The following is a 15,882-nucleotide window of genomic DNA, read 5'->3' as shown; positions in this document are numbered from 1 at the left end:
TGTTTTTTCTTGCTGTTTGCTTGCAAGGAGGTAAACTGCTGCGAGGCAGAGGCCAAAAGGTGGGGGCCAGTGAGTAGGCAGGGCTACATTCGGTGCGTAAGACGCACCTAAATTTTCACCCCCTTTTAGGAGTCTTATACTCTGAAAAATATGGTATTTTGTGCCTAGGAGCCAATGTATCACTTATCTGGATTACAGAAAGCGCTAAGATCTCTTACCTTGGCTGCTGCGATCATAAACTGATCCAGGGATAATAGCTTCACGGGCATCATACATAGCAGTTGTCATAAACCGGGCTCCCTAAAACAGAATGCAAATTAAAATGTATGAAGAGGAAACAAAAACTATTTTTGTTGTCACAAACATCTGGAATAGTTACAGAGAGAAGACTAACTTCTTGCCTCTAGGCGAGATGGGCGGCATACAAGTCTATCAAATAAACTTTCCTTATAGGACTGTTGAACACGTTTACAATGTACTGCTATACAGCTTTACTGCCAGCTCTGTGAAGGGCTCGAGTTTTGCTAGAAAAGATACATGGGAGATGCCCCCAAAGCTGCTGCTTCTGCCGCCTTATGCAAGATGACTCATGATCTGAATCAGTTTAAAACAGATGTTTACTTAATTTACTGATTATATGGGTGGAGTGACTAACTTATCATATAACAGAAATTGAAGGCGTTCTCCAAGCCACTGAGTCCAAATTTATCTGTGTGAATATGTGGAGTCCTTAGTGCTCTCTGAGCTTGGTTGTTTGCAGACGTTTCATTGCCCAACTAGATAACATAATCAGTGCTAGTAAGTGGCGGTGTGGGTTTACTCCGTTTATATGCGCTTGTCCTACCAATGTTGGGGTTTTCTCCCTGGTAGTTCCTTCATTAAGGTAGAATTTTTTGCTTGATTGTTTTCCTGGTGTTAATCCCCAATTATCTGGGTATTTGCTGATGGACAGGATGTACTCTGGTGTTTTTGTTCCATTCTTAGTGTTTTTATTGTCTCTTTTGAATGATATGTAAATGTGACTTATCTCTATGTGTCTATTGATTTGTCCGAATGCCAAACTTCCTGAATTCCCTAGCATTTTGCATTTAGCTTAGTCTAGGATGCTTATAGTTTCCCAGCTGAAACTATGGTTGAATCTGTCCATGTGGAATTTTCATCCTATCTTCTGACAGTGCTCTGCTGGTCTTCTGCCTGTCTGCCCTACATAGCAGTTGTGACAGTCCTTACACTGTAGATCAGGGGTCACCAACCTTTTGGACCTCAGGGACCACTAAATTCATAATTTTAAATTCTGTGGACCACTAATATGATCTGCCTAATGACCGTCTGGGTGGGTGTGCCCAACTCCTTGCTCCTCACCCAGGCTCCTTAGGGCCCCAACAGGAAGCAGTTGGAGCTAAGCAGCCACCACGAGAAAGAGTTGGCAAAACAGCTCAGTTCAAATTGGATCTGACCGAGGCGGCGGCTCAGCAGAAGCACCTCACTGAGGACTAGGGGCATAGGCTTTCCAAGCAGAGTGAAGACCTGCAGGAGTGCAAGGCCAGATACATGCGCCTGAGGCTCAGCGGGCTGAGATGGTCAGCCAGTTCCAGGCCATGATGCAGTCCCACTGGATCAAGGCCCTCCAGCTCTTCACCACCAGCAGTGCTTCCCTCCAGGATTCGCCCAAAGCCCCGCACCAGGAGGCCAAAGCAGACCCGAAGTTGGAATTTCTGCCCTCCTCTGACCCACACAAGAAGACCCAGAAGGGGGAGACTCTCTGCAGCAACACAAATGTTCATTGCAGGTATCCATCCCAGGGGCCGTAACCATGATTTAGTGCAATATTAAAAATGCAAACAATTTTTCTGCGGACCACCAAAATTTTCTCACGGACCACCAGTTAGTGACCGCTGTTGTAGATGATCTTTTTCCTGGGCTACTGTGTCTTTTGATTTACTGAAGATGTTTTCAATGGCTTTTGTTGGTTTGCATGCTATGGTGATGCCATCTGTTTGTAACAGTCTGTTGGTTATTTCCGAGATGTTTTTGATATATTATCATGTTATCTCCTTTTCATACTTTGTGTTAGTTATGCTGTACTGGGCTGAGTGATTAACAAGAAAATAGAACCCTAATCAAGGAACTACTAAGGAGAAAATTACACCTCCTCAACCCTCAAAAATTTAATCCTGAGCTACATATATTCCATTTCTTGTAAAATGACTCTTCCAGGTAACTTAACAACCACTCTTGCTGGTAACTTGTCCTTCTATTATTCTTTGTACATGAGCAGCCTTTTTTCTTGAGAGATCTTCACAAAGCTTTTTGCATAGCCACATTTGCACTTTCAGTTGTCCTCCCTTTTTCCCCCTCATTGGAATTATCATTATCATTGTCATTGTGTAATTATATTCCTTTATAATAAGAGTCTCCATACCAAGCTGAGTCTTTTCCCACTTGCTTCATCTGTCATGAAATTCTGCGACTGATTATGGGCAGCTTTAAAAATCCTTAAAATACATTGGTTATTTTTTTCCCACTCTTCCTATTACTTTCATTTCAGCCAAGTCTTCTAATTAAGTTAGAATCAGGTCCAGATTAGTTTACCCACTTAATGTCTCCTCACTGCTTTTCATGTTTGTTTGAAACATCTGTACTTAAAAAAAAAATATTGGAGAACACTACCTCGATCTTCTTAGTATGGTGTGTGTAAATCAATATTAATAGCAGACTGGCATATATTTGCTTCTTGTTGTAGCCCAGATATTCCCTATATCCCTATTTACTTGGATTTCTGAGCAAGACTGGTTACTTTAACATACATTCCAATTCTGTCTTTCTACTTCAGTAAACTGCATTCTTAACTACCATATTCCACTTGGAGAATTCAATCTACTAACTCTCTAATAAGCAATCCCTATTTTTCACTGAGCATTTTGGTAAGCCTCATTAAAATAGTTAGTCTTTCTAACATTTGCAAGTTTTATCTGAGTTCCTTATTTCAAGACTTTCACCTTCAAGCCACACCAGTGAGTTTAAAATCTTCTCAATCAAATTCACTGTGCTTCAAGCTGATCAGTTTTGATTTGTGTGATGTAACCCAACTTCTACTACAGGGTTTCCCAAACTTGACAACTGTAAGACTGGGGAATTCTGGAAATTGAAGTCCATGCGTCTTAAAGTTGCCAACACTGGGAAACCCTCTTTTTCAGCTGCCTAGCTAGTCACTCATGTGCAAATATTCCCTTCCTGGTTCTCTTCCAGGGGCTGGGAAGCTAAGAGGAGGTGGCAACCCATTCTTCCAGGTTCTTGAACGTCCATCTTCTAGCAGTTTTTCTTTGCAGCACTGCGTGTCTCACATGGATTAAAAGAAAGGGATAACAGTCAGCAGACTTGATAAGCTTTGGAGGTTGCCATGTCACATGCCTGGATTCTGCTTTTGGCACACAGAAGATTATGAAACATGCCTATGCTTATTTCTAGCGCTGGTGAGGTGATATAAAAGCAAATACCATCAGTGCAGTATTATTGGTGAGCTTTAGGTTGTCTGTACCCTCTTCTGTATGCCCATGTCACAGGTGGTCCTTGACTTACAACAGTTCATTTAGTGACATCACTGAAAAAAGTGACATGACCATTTTTCACACTTGCGACCATTGCAGCATGCTCCTAGTAACATGATTTACATTCGGATGCTTGGCAACAGGTTCATATTTATGACGGTTGCAGTGTTCCGGGATCAGGTAATAATCTTTTATCTGATCTTCTGACAAGCAAATCAATGGGGAAGCCAGATTCACTTAACAATCATGTTACTAATTTAATAACTGCAGTGATTCACTTAACAAATGTGGCAAGAAAAGTCGTAAAATGGGGCAAAACTCACTTAACCAACTTCTCACTTAGCAATATAAATTCTGGACTCAATTATGGTCATAAGTCAAGGACTACTTATATCTTATAGAAACAAGAGGTTGCATTTCAAAATACACAAATTTGCATGTTGCTTTGGAGGGATTTTTGCTGAATTTTTGTTTGACTGCTCTCTTGTCACCTGATACTAAGGAATATGCGCGAGTTTTATTTTTTAACTGCATGGCCTAAGGACTGCACCACAAATTAGGTATCATCTTTCACATTTGATCTGGGGCTCAGTGACTTGCAGTCCATGGTACTGTTAGCAAAGGTAAAAGATTCCCTCGTGGTGAGCCTAAACTCTGGTGATTGCATCCTTTCAGGCTTCTTGAAATCTCTCTTTCTTCTCTTGTTTTTTTTTTCCAGGGTTTTATTGTATTTGTTGATTTAGAAAATTTGTATGGCTTCACACTCACTCTCAGTGGCTCCGGGCGGCTTATGAAAAATAAAAACCTAATATAGAATAAAAACAATAATTCCACACACCACTTTTCACAACTATATGCTATTATTGGAATGAGGACTGCTTATTCTATTTTGTCAGTAAAATATTATCACTCTTAATAATCTTATTTAACTTTATTACCACCTTTCCCTTTATTGCCTCTATTTCTCCAGCATACTATCCAACTTCTAAAAACAGGTAGCCCTCACTTTCCAACCACTCATTCAATGACTGTTCAAAATCACAACAGCACTGAAAAAAGACGTATGACCAGTCCTCTAAATTGTGGCCATCACAACTTTCTGCGGTTACAAGATTGGGATTCAGTAGCTTGGCAAGTAGAACATATTTACAACAGCTGCAGCATCCCACAGTCACATGATTGCCATTTGCAACCTTCACAGCTTGCCTCCAACAACCAAAGTCAAAGGTGAAGCCAACAGGAAGTCACAATTGATGGTCAGTGACATTGTACTTAATGATCACAGGTGATTCTCTAATGACCACAGCCAGAACTGCTGTCATATGTCAGGCATGGTGACATGACTTTTCATTTTATGATGAGTCACTTAGTGACAGTATTGTCAGTCTCAATTGTGGCCAATAAATGAGGACTACCTATATTCTTAAACCTAAAAAAAAGAAACTTGTCACTTTTGTTTGCTCTCATTTTTACAATCAGAAAAACTATAGGTTGAAATTATTTTTTTTGTGTTAACATTTAACATTATTCCAGATGTTCACCTTCCAGTTTTTACTTTCATGAACTCATATGAGTTCCTCACTTTCAGTGAAATGGTATTATCCATACAACAGCTGTGTATGAATTCCTACTTTGATTCTAGTTATCATTATTTTCAACCCTATCTTTCTTATAATAAATGCCCTACACAGGAAAAATAAACACAAAGATAGTATTGTCTTAATCGCTTTCTCCAGTCAGTTCTTAAAGCAGTTTCTTCTTTATTGTAAGGGGCCTCTAGAATAAAACAGGTAGTCCTCGACTTACAAACACAATTGAGCCCCAAATTTCTGTTGCTGAATGAGATTTTTTTTTTTTTTTTTTTTTTGCAGTAAGCTCAAAAAGAAGACTGCTCTGCATGGAACTTACTGGATTGATAGTGTTGACCAGTTTTCGAGGCTTGCTAAACTGCATGAGACTTTCACGGAGATTGTTCAATGGTCCCTCCACCAAGACCTTTTGCTCTTTGTAGTAGTTCAGAAGGTGATTCCAAAGAGGTTGTTTGGAGAGTGCCTTTGGATTCCCAACAATAATGACCCCATATCTAAAAAGACAACAGTTAAGAGACTATGAAGGGTTACTTGCTTACCAACTCATTCACACTTCAAGTTACTTGTTATTAATATTGCAAGGATGACCCACTCTTGAATATTGCCCATTGTATTTCCTTTAAATCAGGCAGCTTATAACTACTGAGATACGGAAATATCATATATGGAAAATGCCTTCCTAGTCAGTGTCCTTTCAGGACCGTCGTTGCCTGGGCCTTCCAGAGATATCACCTAAACTGATTTTAATCTAATGGTAGTATTGTTTCTCCTAGTTTTAGTATGTACATTGATTTTGTTATTTGTATAGGCCTATCATACTATTTTCTTTGGTATTCAATTTAATTTATTCAATACTGTAGCTTTAATACTACAACTTGTCCCTGACTTGCAACCATTCCTTTAATGACCATTCAAAGTTACAATGGCACTAAAAAAAGTGACTTATGACTGTTTTTCATACTTACAAACTTGCAGCATCCCCAAAGTCACATGATCAAAATCTGAATGCTTGACAACTGGCTCATATTCATGACGGCTGCAGTGTTGCAGGGTCATGCAATCCCCGTATGCAATCTTCTGACAAGCAAAGCCAATGGGGAAGCCAAATTCACTTAATAACCATGTGACAACAACAACAGTGTTTTTACTTAACAACTGTGGCAAGAAAGGTCGTAAAATGGAGCAAAACTCACTTAACAACTAACTTGCTTAGCAACATAAATTTGGGGTTCAACTGCCGTCATAATTTTTGTAATTTTAACCAGTTTTTACATCTGTAATTGTCAAATGTTTGTGTGTTTTATCTTGTTATAAGCCACTCAAGAGTTGCCTTGAATTATGAGATGGGCAGCAAACAAATCTATAAGTAAAAATCACAAACATGTCTTCTACATTTACCCATAAACACTTGAGAAAACCAAAGAAATGTCACACACATCATTGCCTTTTTATCTTTGATTTTGCAAATAACTCTCAAGATTTCTTAGCTAAATAATGTATTTAAAATGAATATGAAATGAAATAATACATTTGAAGTTTAAAAAAAATTGGCAGAGCTTTTTAACAGCCGTACAAGTACAATTAATAGCTGCCTGAGCCAGTGAACCTTTTTTTTCAACTTGAAAAATATCTTTTCAGATTGAAAAATGGTTTTTTTTCCCCCAATCTGGTTCCATCCAATATGGGTAATTAAGGGTTTCTGAAAGCAGAGATGATTTCGGAATTGGATGATTCTGGAAAGTCCAAACCTTGCTCTTGTGAGAGCCACATTGAGACGCCGGGGGTCATTCAGGAAGCCAATGCCTTGATGCTCGTTGGCTCTAACACAGGAGAGGATAATGAAGTCCTTCTCTCGCCCTTGGAAAGCATCAACACTAGCGATTTCAACTTCCTGTAAAAAGGGGGGGGGGACAGAAGAGAGAAAGACTTCTCAAAGCAAATTTCTCATTTTCCCACATTTCAGTAACGCTATATAATACTGGTATCATATATTGCATGAATATGGAACATCTCTTCAGGATTCTAACTCTGAGATTCAGTATTTCAAAACAGTAGAATCTCAGAAATAATCTTGTTTCATCTTTGCGTGTGGGGGAAGTGAGTGCACTCGCACATTACAAAATTTTTTATTTCAATAAATGGAAATGGAGGGGAATACTCACTGGATGAAATACAAGCCATTGTCACAACCCTCTCTCCAAAGCAAATAAGAATTACAGACTTCAATAGGTGTCTTCTCTAGGTGGAAGTTAAACTACGTATGTTTCTTTTTTTGAAGTTCCTAACTACGCCACTTCAAGTAAAATATTTGTAAATATAGTACATACGCTTTGAAACAAATGCAAAGACCAACTGGGTTTCTGCAAACCTGGGAATACAAAGAATCAAGAAAGAAAAGCATAACTGACTACCTGATAAAGCTTGGTATGCAAAGACCCACTAAACTGCATGTACTGCACCAAATATGAACGCTGGCCCTCATAGGGTGTGATGATACCAATCTGATCTGGCTTTGCACCAGCCTTCAGTAGCTTCGTGGTTATTTTCTCCACATTGGCTGCCTCTGTTCTGTAAGATAAGGGAAGAGAGGAAAGAAAAGTGAACTCAATTTCTTATATATAAAGTTTGTATGTTTATTCAAATATGCAAAGCATTTTCCTAAATATTAAAATGAGGAAGGGACAAGATTTTATTTATTATATTTCCCCTCACTTTTATTACTTTGTAATAAAGCCTTACAGTGGACATAGCTAACATAATTTCCTTCTATTTTCCCCAGAACAACCCTGAGAGGTAAGATGGGATAAGAGAGAGGAATAGGTCCAAAGTCATTGGCTTTCATGCCTAAAATAGGATGAGCCTCGGTGGCACAGTGGTTAGAGTGCAGTGCTGCAGGCTATTGCTGCTGATTGCCAGCTGCTTGCAATTTGCCAGTTCAAATCTCACCAGGCTCAAGGTTGACTCAGCCTTCCATCTTTCCGATGTCGGTAAAATGAGGACCCAGATTGTTGGGGGCAATAGGCTGACTCTGTAAACCGCTTAGAGAGGGCTGTAAAGCACTGTAAAATGGTTTATAAGTCTAAGTGCTATTGCTATTAAAACACACGCTCTCCTGCCCAAGGTTATCCAGCCAGCTTTCATGGAAAATCTCCAGGCCTCTAGTCCAGCACCTTAACCTAATCTAGCACCTTAACCATGAGACCAAACTGGCTCTCAGAGTTAATAATGTTAATCTTTCTCTACTGACTAAATCACATTCTCCTATTTCTGAATAGAGCAACTCTATTAACTTTAAAAAGAGATGCCTCGCTTGGCCTACCAAGAAATCAACCGAACCTCTCCCTTCTTTCTAACGTATTGGTTGCCATTGATCTTTCTTTTTTACCTGTTCAAATAAGAAGTGCCAGAACTTGCAATTTCTTCTTGTCCTTGGGTCACGTAGAAAAACATGGGCTTGTCTGGCTGAGGCCATTGGAAGTCAAACCCCTTCTTCACACGGTCTGCTGCAGGAAAGATGGGACTCATTCGTCAGTATAAAGGTCTTCAGTGAATCCTATTTCATTTGATTAAAATGGAGATTTTTCAATCTCAAAGAAGCACCTCGGCAGCATCAACCCCCTCCCCCCTCCCAATAATCAACTGTATCCCAAGGTCTATACCAGCGTTGCTCAACCGTGGGAACTTTAAGAGGGATGAACTTCAACTCCCAGCATTCCCCAGCCAGCATAGCTGTCTGGGGAATGCTGGGAACTGAAGTCCATCCCTTTTAAAAGTTCCCACGGTTCAGAAACGCAGGTAAATACAATTGACAGAGATGCTTCTTGGATACTAAAGCCTGCCCCTCCGATACACCTAAATTCCCTGGAATCTAAATCCCCTCTGCACACACATAAAAAAAAAAAAACCATTTACCTGCAGTGACACCATTCTGGAGTGACCCTTCATAAAAGATGTTGGAAGGAAAAGCACTCAGGGCTGGGTGCATGCGGTACTGGACTTGCAGGCGAATGGGCCGAATGCCCAACACCACCAGTCGCTCAAAGAGGGACTGCGACAGACCTGCTTTAGCTGCCTTCTTGCACATTACGACAGGGCCGAGCTGGCAATGATCGCCCACCAGGATCAACTAAGAAAAAACACGAGATCCGGTCAATGCACGCACACACCTGCCATCTGCAGAAAGTCCTAGCTACTGAATATCAGGTGTCCATCGAAAGGCAAGGACTGAAAGCAGCTTTGAATGGTCCATGTTTCCAAGTGGTAACTAGGAAAGGGAGGAGAGTTTCTTTTCATCCGCTTTTGATTTACAGGTGGTCCTTGACTTACGTCCACAACTGAGACCAGAATTTCCGCTGTTAAGTGAGTCACAGACGATTTTATGACTTTTCTGTTACAGTATTAAGCAAATCACTGAAGGTGTTAAGTGAATCATTCAGGTGTTTCAGCAAAAATCTGGCTTCCCCCCATCGACTTTGCTTGTTGGAAGGCAACTGGGAAGGTTGCAAATGGGGTCACATGACAATGGGACAGTGGAACTGTCGATTGCCAAATTTTGATCATATGATAGTGGGGGTGACTGCAACACTTGTGTGAGGTCCAGAAATGTCACCTTTTCCCCATGCTGTTGTAATTCTGAACAGTCAACTAAATGAATGGTTGTAAATCGAGGATTATTTGTAATTCTGTCTCAGCCATTGAATGGGTGGCATTCACTTATGCCTGTTTAATCTCTTGACATAGAGATCCAGAGTCACCTTATTGCAGATGGGGAGCATATAAATTTAATAAATAATTTAAAAAATAAAGCTACTTATTCTTCTTCTCCACAACCATCTGAGTTCTACCATAGCCTTTGGGGTTTTTTCTCCCCTCTCCATCCAGCTTCATATTTTTTTCCAGACTTCATCAATTACCTCATTCTGGATTCCCCTTTCAAACCTTCTCAAGCAGCACACCAAATATAAATTTAGACAGAAATTTTAAAACACAACAATTTAGTATTTGCAGGTGGGCAATTGTGCAGTGTGACTCCGTATCTAAAATTTCAAACAATCTGAATTCTCTTCCTGAAGGTTCATGCAGGCCCATTTTTTAAAAAAACCACACACATAACCAACCTGCTCAGTACAAACAAAACTCAAAAAGAAAAAAAAATACTTAAATAAAAAATGGAATTTCCAAATGTTTATTTACTTATTCCTATATCAAAGTTCTTAACTGCCTATCTCCCTCATAGATAGGCTCTGGGCGACATACAATTTATTCAATGTAATAAAACTTTAAAAACTGAATAATTTAAGATTTAAAAATTTTTAAATGTAGTTTTTTAAAGCAGACCCAGCTTACCTGTTTTGCCCCAAGAACAACAGGCACCATGCACTCTGGTTCAGTGGCCTGTGTGCTTTCATCGATCAAAATGGAACGAAACTGCATTTTAGCAAGTCTTGGGTCGCCGGCTCCGACACATGTGCAACAAATGACATCTGCATTCTAAGGGGGATAAAACCACAAAGTTTCAGGATTGTTGAACATATGGCACTGCTACTACCAAGTGCTCCCCTGGCTCTCTATACTAAGCTATGATACGGCTTCCTTGCATTGCGTGCTGTACCCACCAGGATTTCATTGCTGAAGAGTGTTTGGAGATATGATCACTCTTTGTTTTTACTGCTCTGAAGATAAATAAGGAACAGCTCACCTACCTGCATCAGAGCAATCTTGAGCACACAGTATCAAGTCCTGTGAGGAACCAGGACAGCAGCTAAGTACAAGGAAATGATTACCATTAGCAATTCCCGCTCAGCTGTTCGTTTAAGTGCTCGGTAGCGCTTCTCATCAGCGGATGACAGTTCCCCAGTCTCATCTTTCAGTTGCTGCAGTTTCTGGAGCTCCGGCATGCTGAGAAACAAAATACCCACTACTTAGGATGCTGTAAGTACAGGAAATGTTACAACTATCCTTGTTTCATTAAGTTGCATCCTGCTTTTAAGGTATCACAAAGGCAACAAGAATGAACACTGAGGCATTAGCCACAACAGGGAAAAAAGGCAGCATTAGACAAAAAATAAATGTAAACTTCTGTCTCAAAGTTAATTTAAAGACACAAAGAACTTCATTCTTTTTAATAAACTCAACCCTAGAGCAAAGAATTCTTAGCATAATGAGCTAAACCTAAGAGCTGTGGAAAATATGAAACTATGAGCATCAGAATGAATGCAAGAATAAAAAATACTGACAAGACCATTTCCAGTAACATCTTACCTATCCATATTCCTGATCTGATTATGTAATGCTAAGAAAGAGACAGGTGAATCAATGGCCTCACGGCTCTTTGCACACAGGCGCACCACCTTCAGCCCCGTCTGATGTATTTTTTCAGTCAGCTGATCCACAGCAATGTTACTTGGGGCACAAACCAGCACAGGCCTTTGAAAACAGCGTGAAACTCTGATTAGGTGAAAAACAGAGCAAACAATTCCACCCAACCAAAACCTCTATTTATTACATTTGGGATAGCGCTTGCAAAACTATAATTATAATACAAACAAAAGGCTAACAGAGATTACAAAAACAGATCTGCCAATATTAGATTATCCTGCCTTTATTACTTTATAAATAATTCAAGGCAGCAATAATACATAATACTTCCTCCTCCTCCTATTTTCCTCACAACCATTCCCCTGTGAGGTGGGCTGACGAGAGAAACTGGCCCAAAGTCACCCAGTCAACATTCATGCCTAAAATGGGACCAGAACTCACAATTCCCTGATTTGCAGGCCAGCCCCTTAACCACTACACAAGAGTGGCCCTTATTAAGGACAGCACAATCGTCCACAATGAAGATTAACAGATTTATGGTTGAGTGAAAAAAGGAACTACAATCTTAGCCCATCTCTGACCTCTTAACAGTTGCTAGCATCTGAACAGCAGCATTTAGACTTTTTGAAAGTTTTGATAGGGTGTCAGAGATGGCAGCTGCATGGTCAAAGTCCCATATCCTTTTACAAGTGTCACATCCACATTCCAAAGCACAGTCCTTTAATCATAGATTACAGTAAATCTATTCTGCCCTCTGGTTGTGAGCTAGTGTGTCCTTTCTCTCTTACCCATTTCCTTGTCTTGCCAGGTGATACACAATTGTGGCTGATGTCACAGTCTTGCCTGTGCCAGGGGGCCCCTGGATAAGACTCAAGGGGCGCTGCAGAACAGTCTTCACTGCATACACCTGACAATAAAAGTAAGGAAGACTGTGAAGTCAAACAGGTTATAAACCCAACACCTGAAACTCTTAATTCCAATTCCTGGGTTTGCTGTGGAACAGGACAAACCTGAGAATGGTTGAGATCCGGAAGTCCTTGTGCTGTGAAGCGCTTTGGCAACTGACATTTAATTATAACATCTTCCACCTCATGACCCAGAAGTTTGTGATAGATGTAGCCAGAAACTGATGTTTCATCCACAGCAAATGTTTTTAGGGCACTCTGCATTCTGAAAAAGAGAGGCACAAGTGTGCACTTTGGCACTGTCTCACCTTCCCCCCAAAAGCAAAATCAAGAGCTGTCCCCTAAATAAAACTGCACCAACCTATCAAAGGATGTCGATTTCCATACAAAATCCACTTGGAAATTGTGAATCACTTCCACCGGGGCACCGACACTACTTCTCAACTCAATTGCAATTTCATCACCGTAATCTACAAAAGCTTGTTAAGCAGTAATTTCAGAAAAATATAAGGCACTGTGTGCCTTCTCATTGCTGCACATAGACTGATGCATAACTTTACAGAATCGTATTTTATTTATTTAATTTGCTTATATACATGAAGGCTCATAGTATACTAGAATCTACTACCACTATTAATGGCCTGGAAAGATAACCAAGCAGAGAATTATAGGTAAGTTGAATGTTAACGGAGGCAAAACCAAAAAGTTAAGCATCTTTTAATTTTCTGTATGACCACCACAGTGCAGGAAAAAAGATACTTGTCATTCATAATTCTACTACAAAAATCTGGCAATAAATCCATTTGCCAGCTAGTACATTCTCATTCTGCATCTTCCTCCATCTTGTGAAATTAAAAAGGATACTATCAGGAACTTTAATCACATGGCCAATTCCTTTCCACAGTGGGGCCAAGTCCCCTTTGTATCTCAGGCAGATCTCATCCCCTTGCATCAAACGCATATCTGAGGAGACAGTAAATAACTTTGAATATTTTTTGAAGATAGCACTGTATATGATATCACCTGCCCACTGATTTTTATTAACCCAATCCACTTTTTTAAACTTATTGATATTGCTAATTCCAGTCTGACCTGAATCAGTCTTTGGCAGGGTGAAGTAGGCAATCCTTTTCTTGTTCAAACCAAGATCCCATCTCACAGTAATGTTGTCCTGAGTCTAAAATAAAGAAAGATAATTCTTTGTTTTTTGATTCTTTAACTAGAATCAAAGCTGATCTGGCCTTTTATCTCCTATTTTGTTCCAGTGGATGGATCATTTATGTAAACAGATTTGTGATCTTCTTTGCTGACTTTTTTTTAGAAACATGCTTGATTCAATGCTTGCTGGAAGATTTCAAATGCATCAATAACAACAATATTAAGGCGACTGATTAATCTGATTAATTCAGTAGCGCTGCTTCTCATTCATAGACAACTGTTCTTTTCCTATTCACCGTCTAGTTGTCTTCTCACTTGATTATTTGCAAATGCACAGAATCCACATGCAGCTTTAGAACTATCAGACTGCCCACCTCTAATCTATTAATAGCCCACCTTTTTTGGCAGATTATATTTACTGCAATGCCTGTTGCTTTCTACTGAAGAACAATACATGCATATAGCAGATCACTCTGTCTGTACTCAAGAGACTTTAAAACAGAACAGAATACAGATTAAATAATTCAGAAAAATTTCTTCTTCAAGGAATACAGAACAACTCTCCCAACAAAGCACTTATCAAAAGCAGCTCAACTATAACAAAAAAAATCTGTAGAAAATATAACACTGAAGCTACCAATAGAGGCCCATGTATTCATGATGCTGAAATGAACATGTAACCATTTACAATGCCCAGTGCAAACAGATAAGGTTGCATTACAGAAGTTGACATTTCCATCTATCAAGATACAAGCTTAACCTACTTGTCTTACAGTCAAAGCTATGGTTTTCTCAGAAGTAATGTATGGCTGTGAGAGTTGGACCATAAGAAAGGCTGAGCACCAAAGAACTGATGCTTTTGAACTGTGGTACTGGAGAAGACTCTTGAGAATCCCTTGGGCTGCAAGGAGATCAAATCAGTCAATCCTAAAAGGAAACCAACCCTCACCGTCCTTTGGAAGGACAGATACTTAGGGGACCGCCTACTACCACAAACAGCCTCCCACCGGCCGGTACGCTCTCATAGAGAGGGGCTCCTCCAGGTGCCGTCAGCCAAACAATGTCGACTGGCGGCCCCTAGGGGGAGGGCCTTCTCTGTGGGGGCACCTACTATCTGGAACGAGCTCCCCCCGGAGATACCGGAGGATCCCGGATCTGCGCACTTTCCGCCGTGCTTTGAAGACACTCCTATTCCAGCAGGCCGGCCTGGCCTAATTTTTCCCCTTCTTTTAAATTTTTAAACTCAAATTTTAATTTGTTTTAAATTATTGGGAGTTTTAAATTGTCTCGGGCAAAAATTATTTAATTAGGTTTTAATCATGTTTTAACTTTCGTATTTATGTGTTTTATTTTGTGCCTGTTCACCGCCCTGAGTCCTTCGGGAGTAGGGCGGTATACAAATTTAATAAAATGAAAAAATGAAAAAGATACTGAAGCTGAAGCTCAGATGCTCTGGCCACTAAATGAGAAGAGAGGATTCATTGGAGAAGACCCTGATGTTGGGAAAGATGGAAGGCAAAAGGAGAAGGGGATGACAGAGGAGGAAATGGTTAGATATTATCATCGATGCAATGAATATGAATTTGGGCCAACTCTGGAAGAGAGGACAGGGGAGACTGGCATTCTATGATCCATGGGTCATGAAGAGTCGGACATAACTTTGCAACTGAACAAGTCTTCTGCTTAAAAATTATATCAGAGAAACATAGTAGTAAGTACCCAACACCAACTCCAATGACTAATGGAACTATGGATACGGTTCAAATACTTCAAAATATTTATATCAACTATATTTCAAATGCCTTCCAAACTTATTATACAGTCTTTCAGAAGCTTACTCTCACAACCCCCCCCCGCCACCCGCCCATACTGTTCAGTGTCACCAATCCAAACTATTTCAAGGGGCTGCTTCCTTTTATCCATTTTACCTGAGATTCCTTCAATTTCTTGTCATAGTCTGCTTCAAGCTTGACAAGAGGACCAAAGATGTTCTGGTATTGATAAGCATCTTCATATCTAAGGAGGACGTGCTGTGGCTCTTCATCAACCCCAGGCTTTTCCAAGTCCTCCAAAGTGGCAGATGGGTTCTCCTGCAATCACAGACAACAGGATGCTAAACCTAACTTCTCCAGCTGGTTTATGGGAATCCTTCCAAGATGAGGGAACTAAACACTAGGAATATCTTATCACATACTTTAAGTCACAAAGCATGCCCATTTAAATTACTAAATGTAAGGATATTGCAGATAATAACAGGCCGTATCCGCCTTTGATCAAAATCACCCAGAAATACTAATTATATACTATAGGAAAGAATACTGTTGTACAGATTGTGCAAATTCCGCTCAATTTGCAGAATTCATC

General features: G+C 40.0%; 1 protein-coding gene across 11 annotated transcripts in view; it reads right to left on the bottom strand.

Moving 5' to 3' along the window:
• UPF1 (UPF1 RNA helicase and ATPase) overlaps positions 1-15,882 on the bottom strand; it is a 34,913-nt gene that overhangs the window by 7,175 nt on the left and 11,856 nt on the right. For 6 of the 11 annotated variants that reach the window (XM_087876356.1, XM_034422609.3, XM_034422608.3 and 3 more), the window contains exons 6-20: positions 15,447-15,608; positions 13,453-13,537; positions 13,225-13,323; positions 12,722-12,839; positions 12,466-12,625; positions 12,244-12,362; positions 11,399-11,563; positions 10,921-11,035; positions 10,484-10,627; positions 9,050-9,263; positions 8,523-8,640; positions 7,549-7,705; positions 6,886-7,028; positions 5,457-5,631; positions 219-300 (exon numbers count right to left, since the gene is read on the bottom strand). In XM_087876356.1, coding sequence (XP_087732482.1) covers positions 219-300; positions 5,457-5,631; positions 6,886-7,028; positions 7,549-7,705; positions 8,523-8,640; positions 9,050-9,263; positions 10,484-10,627; positions 10,921-11,035; positions 11,399-11,563; positions 12,244-12,362; positions 12,466-12,625; positions 12,722-12,839; positions 13,225-13,323; positions 13,453-13,537; positions 15,447-15,608 — 2,056 coding nt within the window. The remainder of the gene's footprint in view (positions 1-218; positions 301-5,456; positions 5,632-6,885; positions 7,029-7,548; positions 7,706-8,522; positions 8,641-9,049; positions 9,264-10,483; positions 10,628-10,920; positions 11,036-11,398; positions 11,564-12,243; positions 12,363-12,465; positions 12,626-12,721; positions 12,840-13,224; positions 13,324-13,452; positions 13,538-15,446; positions 15,609-15,882) is intronic. The other 5 variants (XM_087876414.1, XM_034422611.3, XM_087876671.1 and 2 more) reach the window with 1 other exon arrangement.

This window comes from Pantherophis guttatus, chromosome 1 (assembly GCF_059756535.1).
Source record: "Pantherophis guttatus breed Tessera chromosome 1, ASM5975653v1, whole genome shotgun sequence".
Taxonomy (NCBI): Eukaryota; Metazoa; Chordata; class Lepidosauria; order Squamata; family Colubridae; genus Pantherophis; species Pantherophis guttatus.
This window is presented reverse-complemented; position numbering and strand designations above follow the sequence as displayed.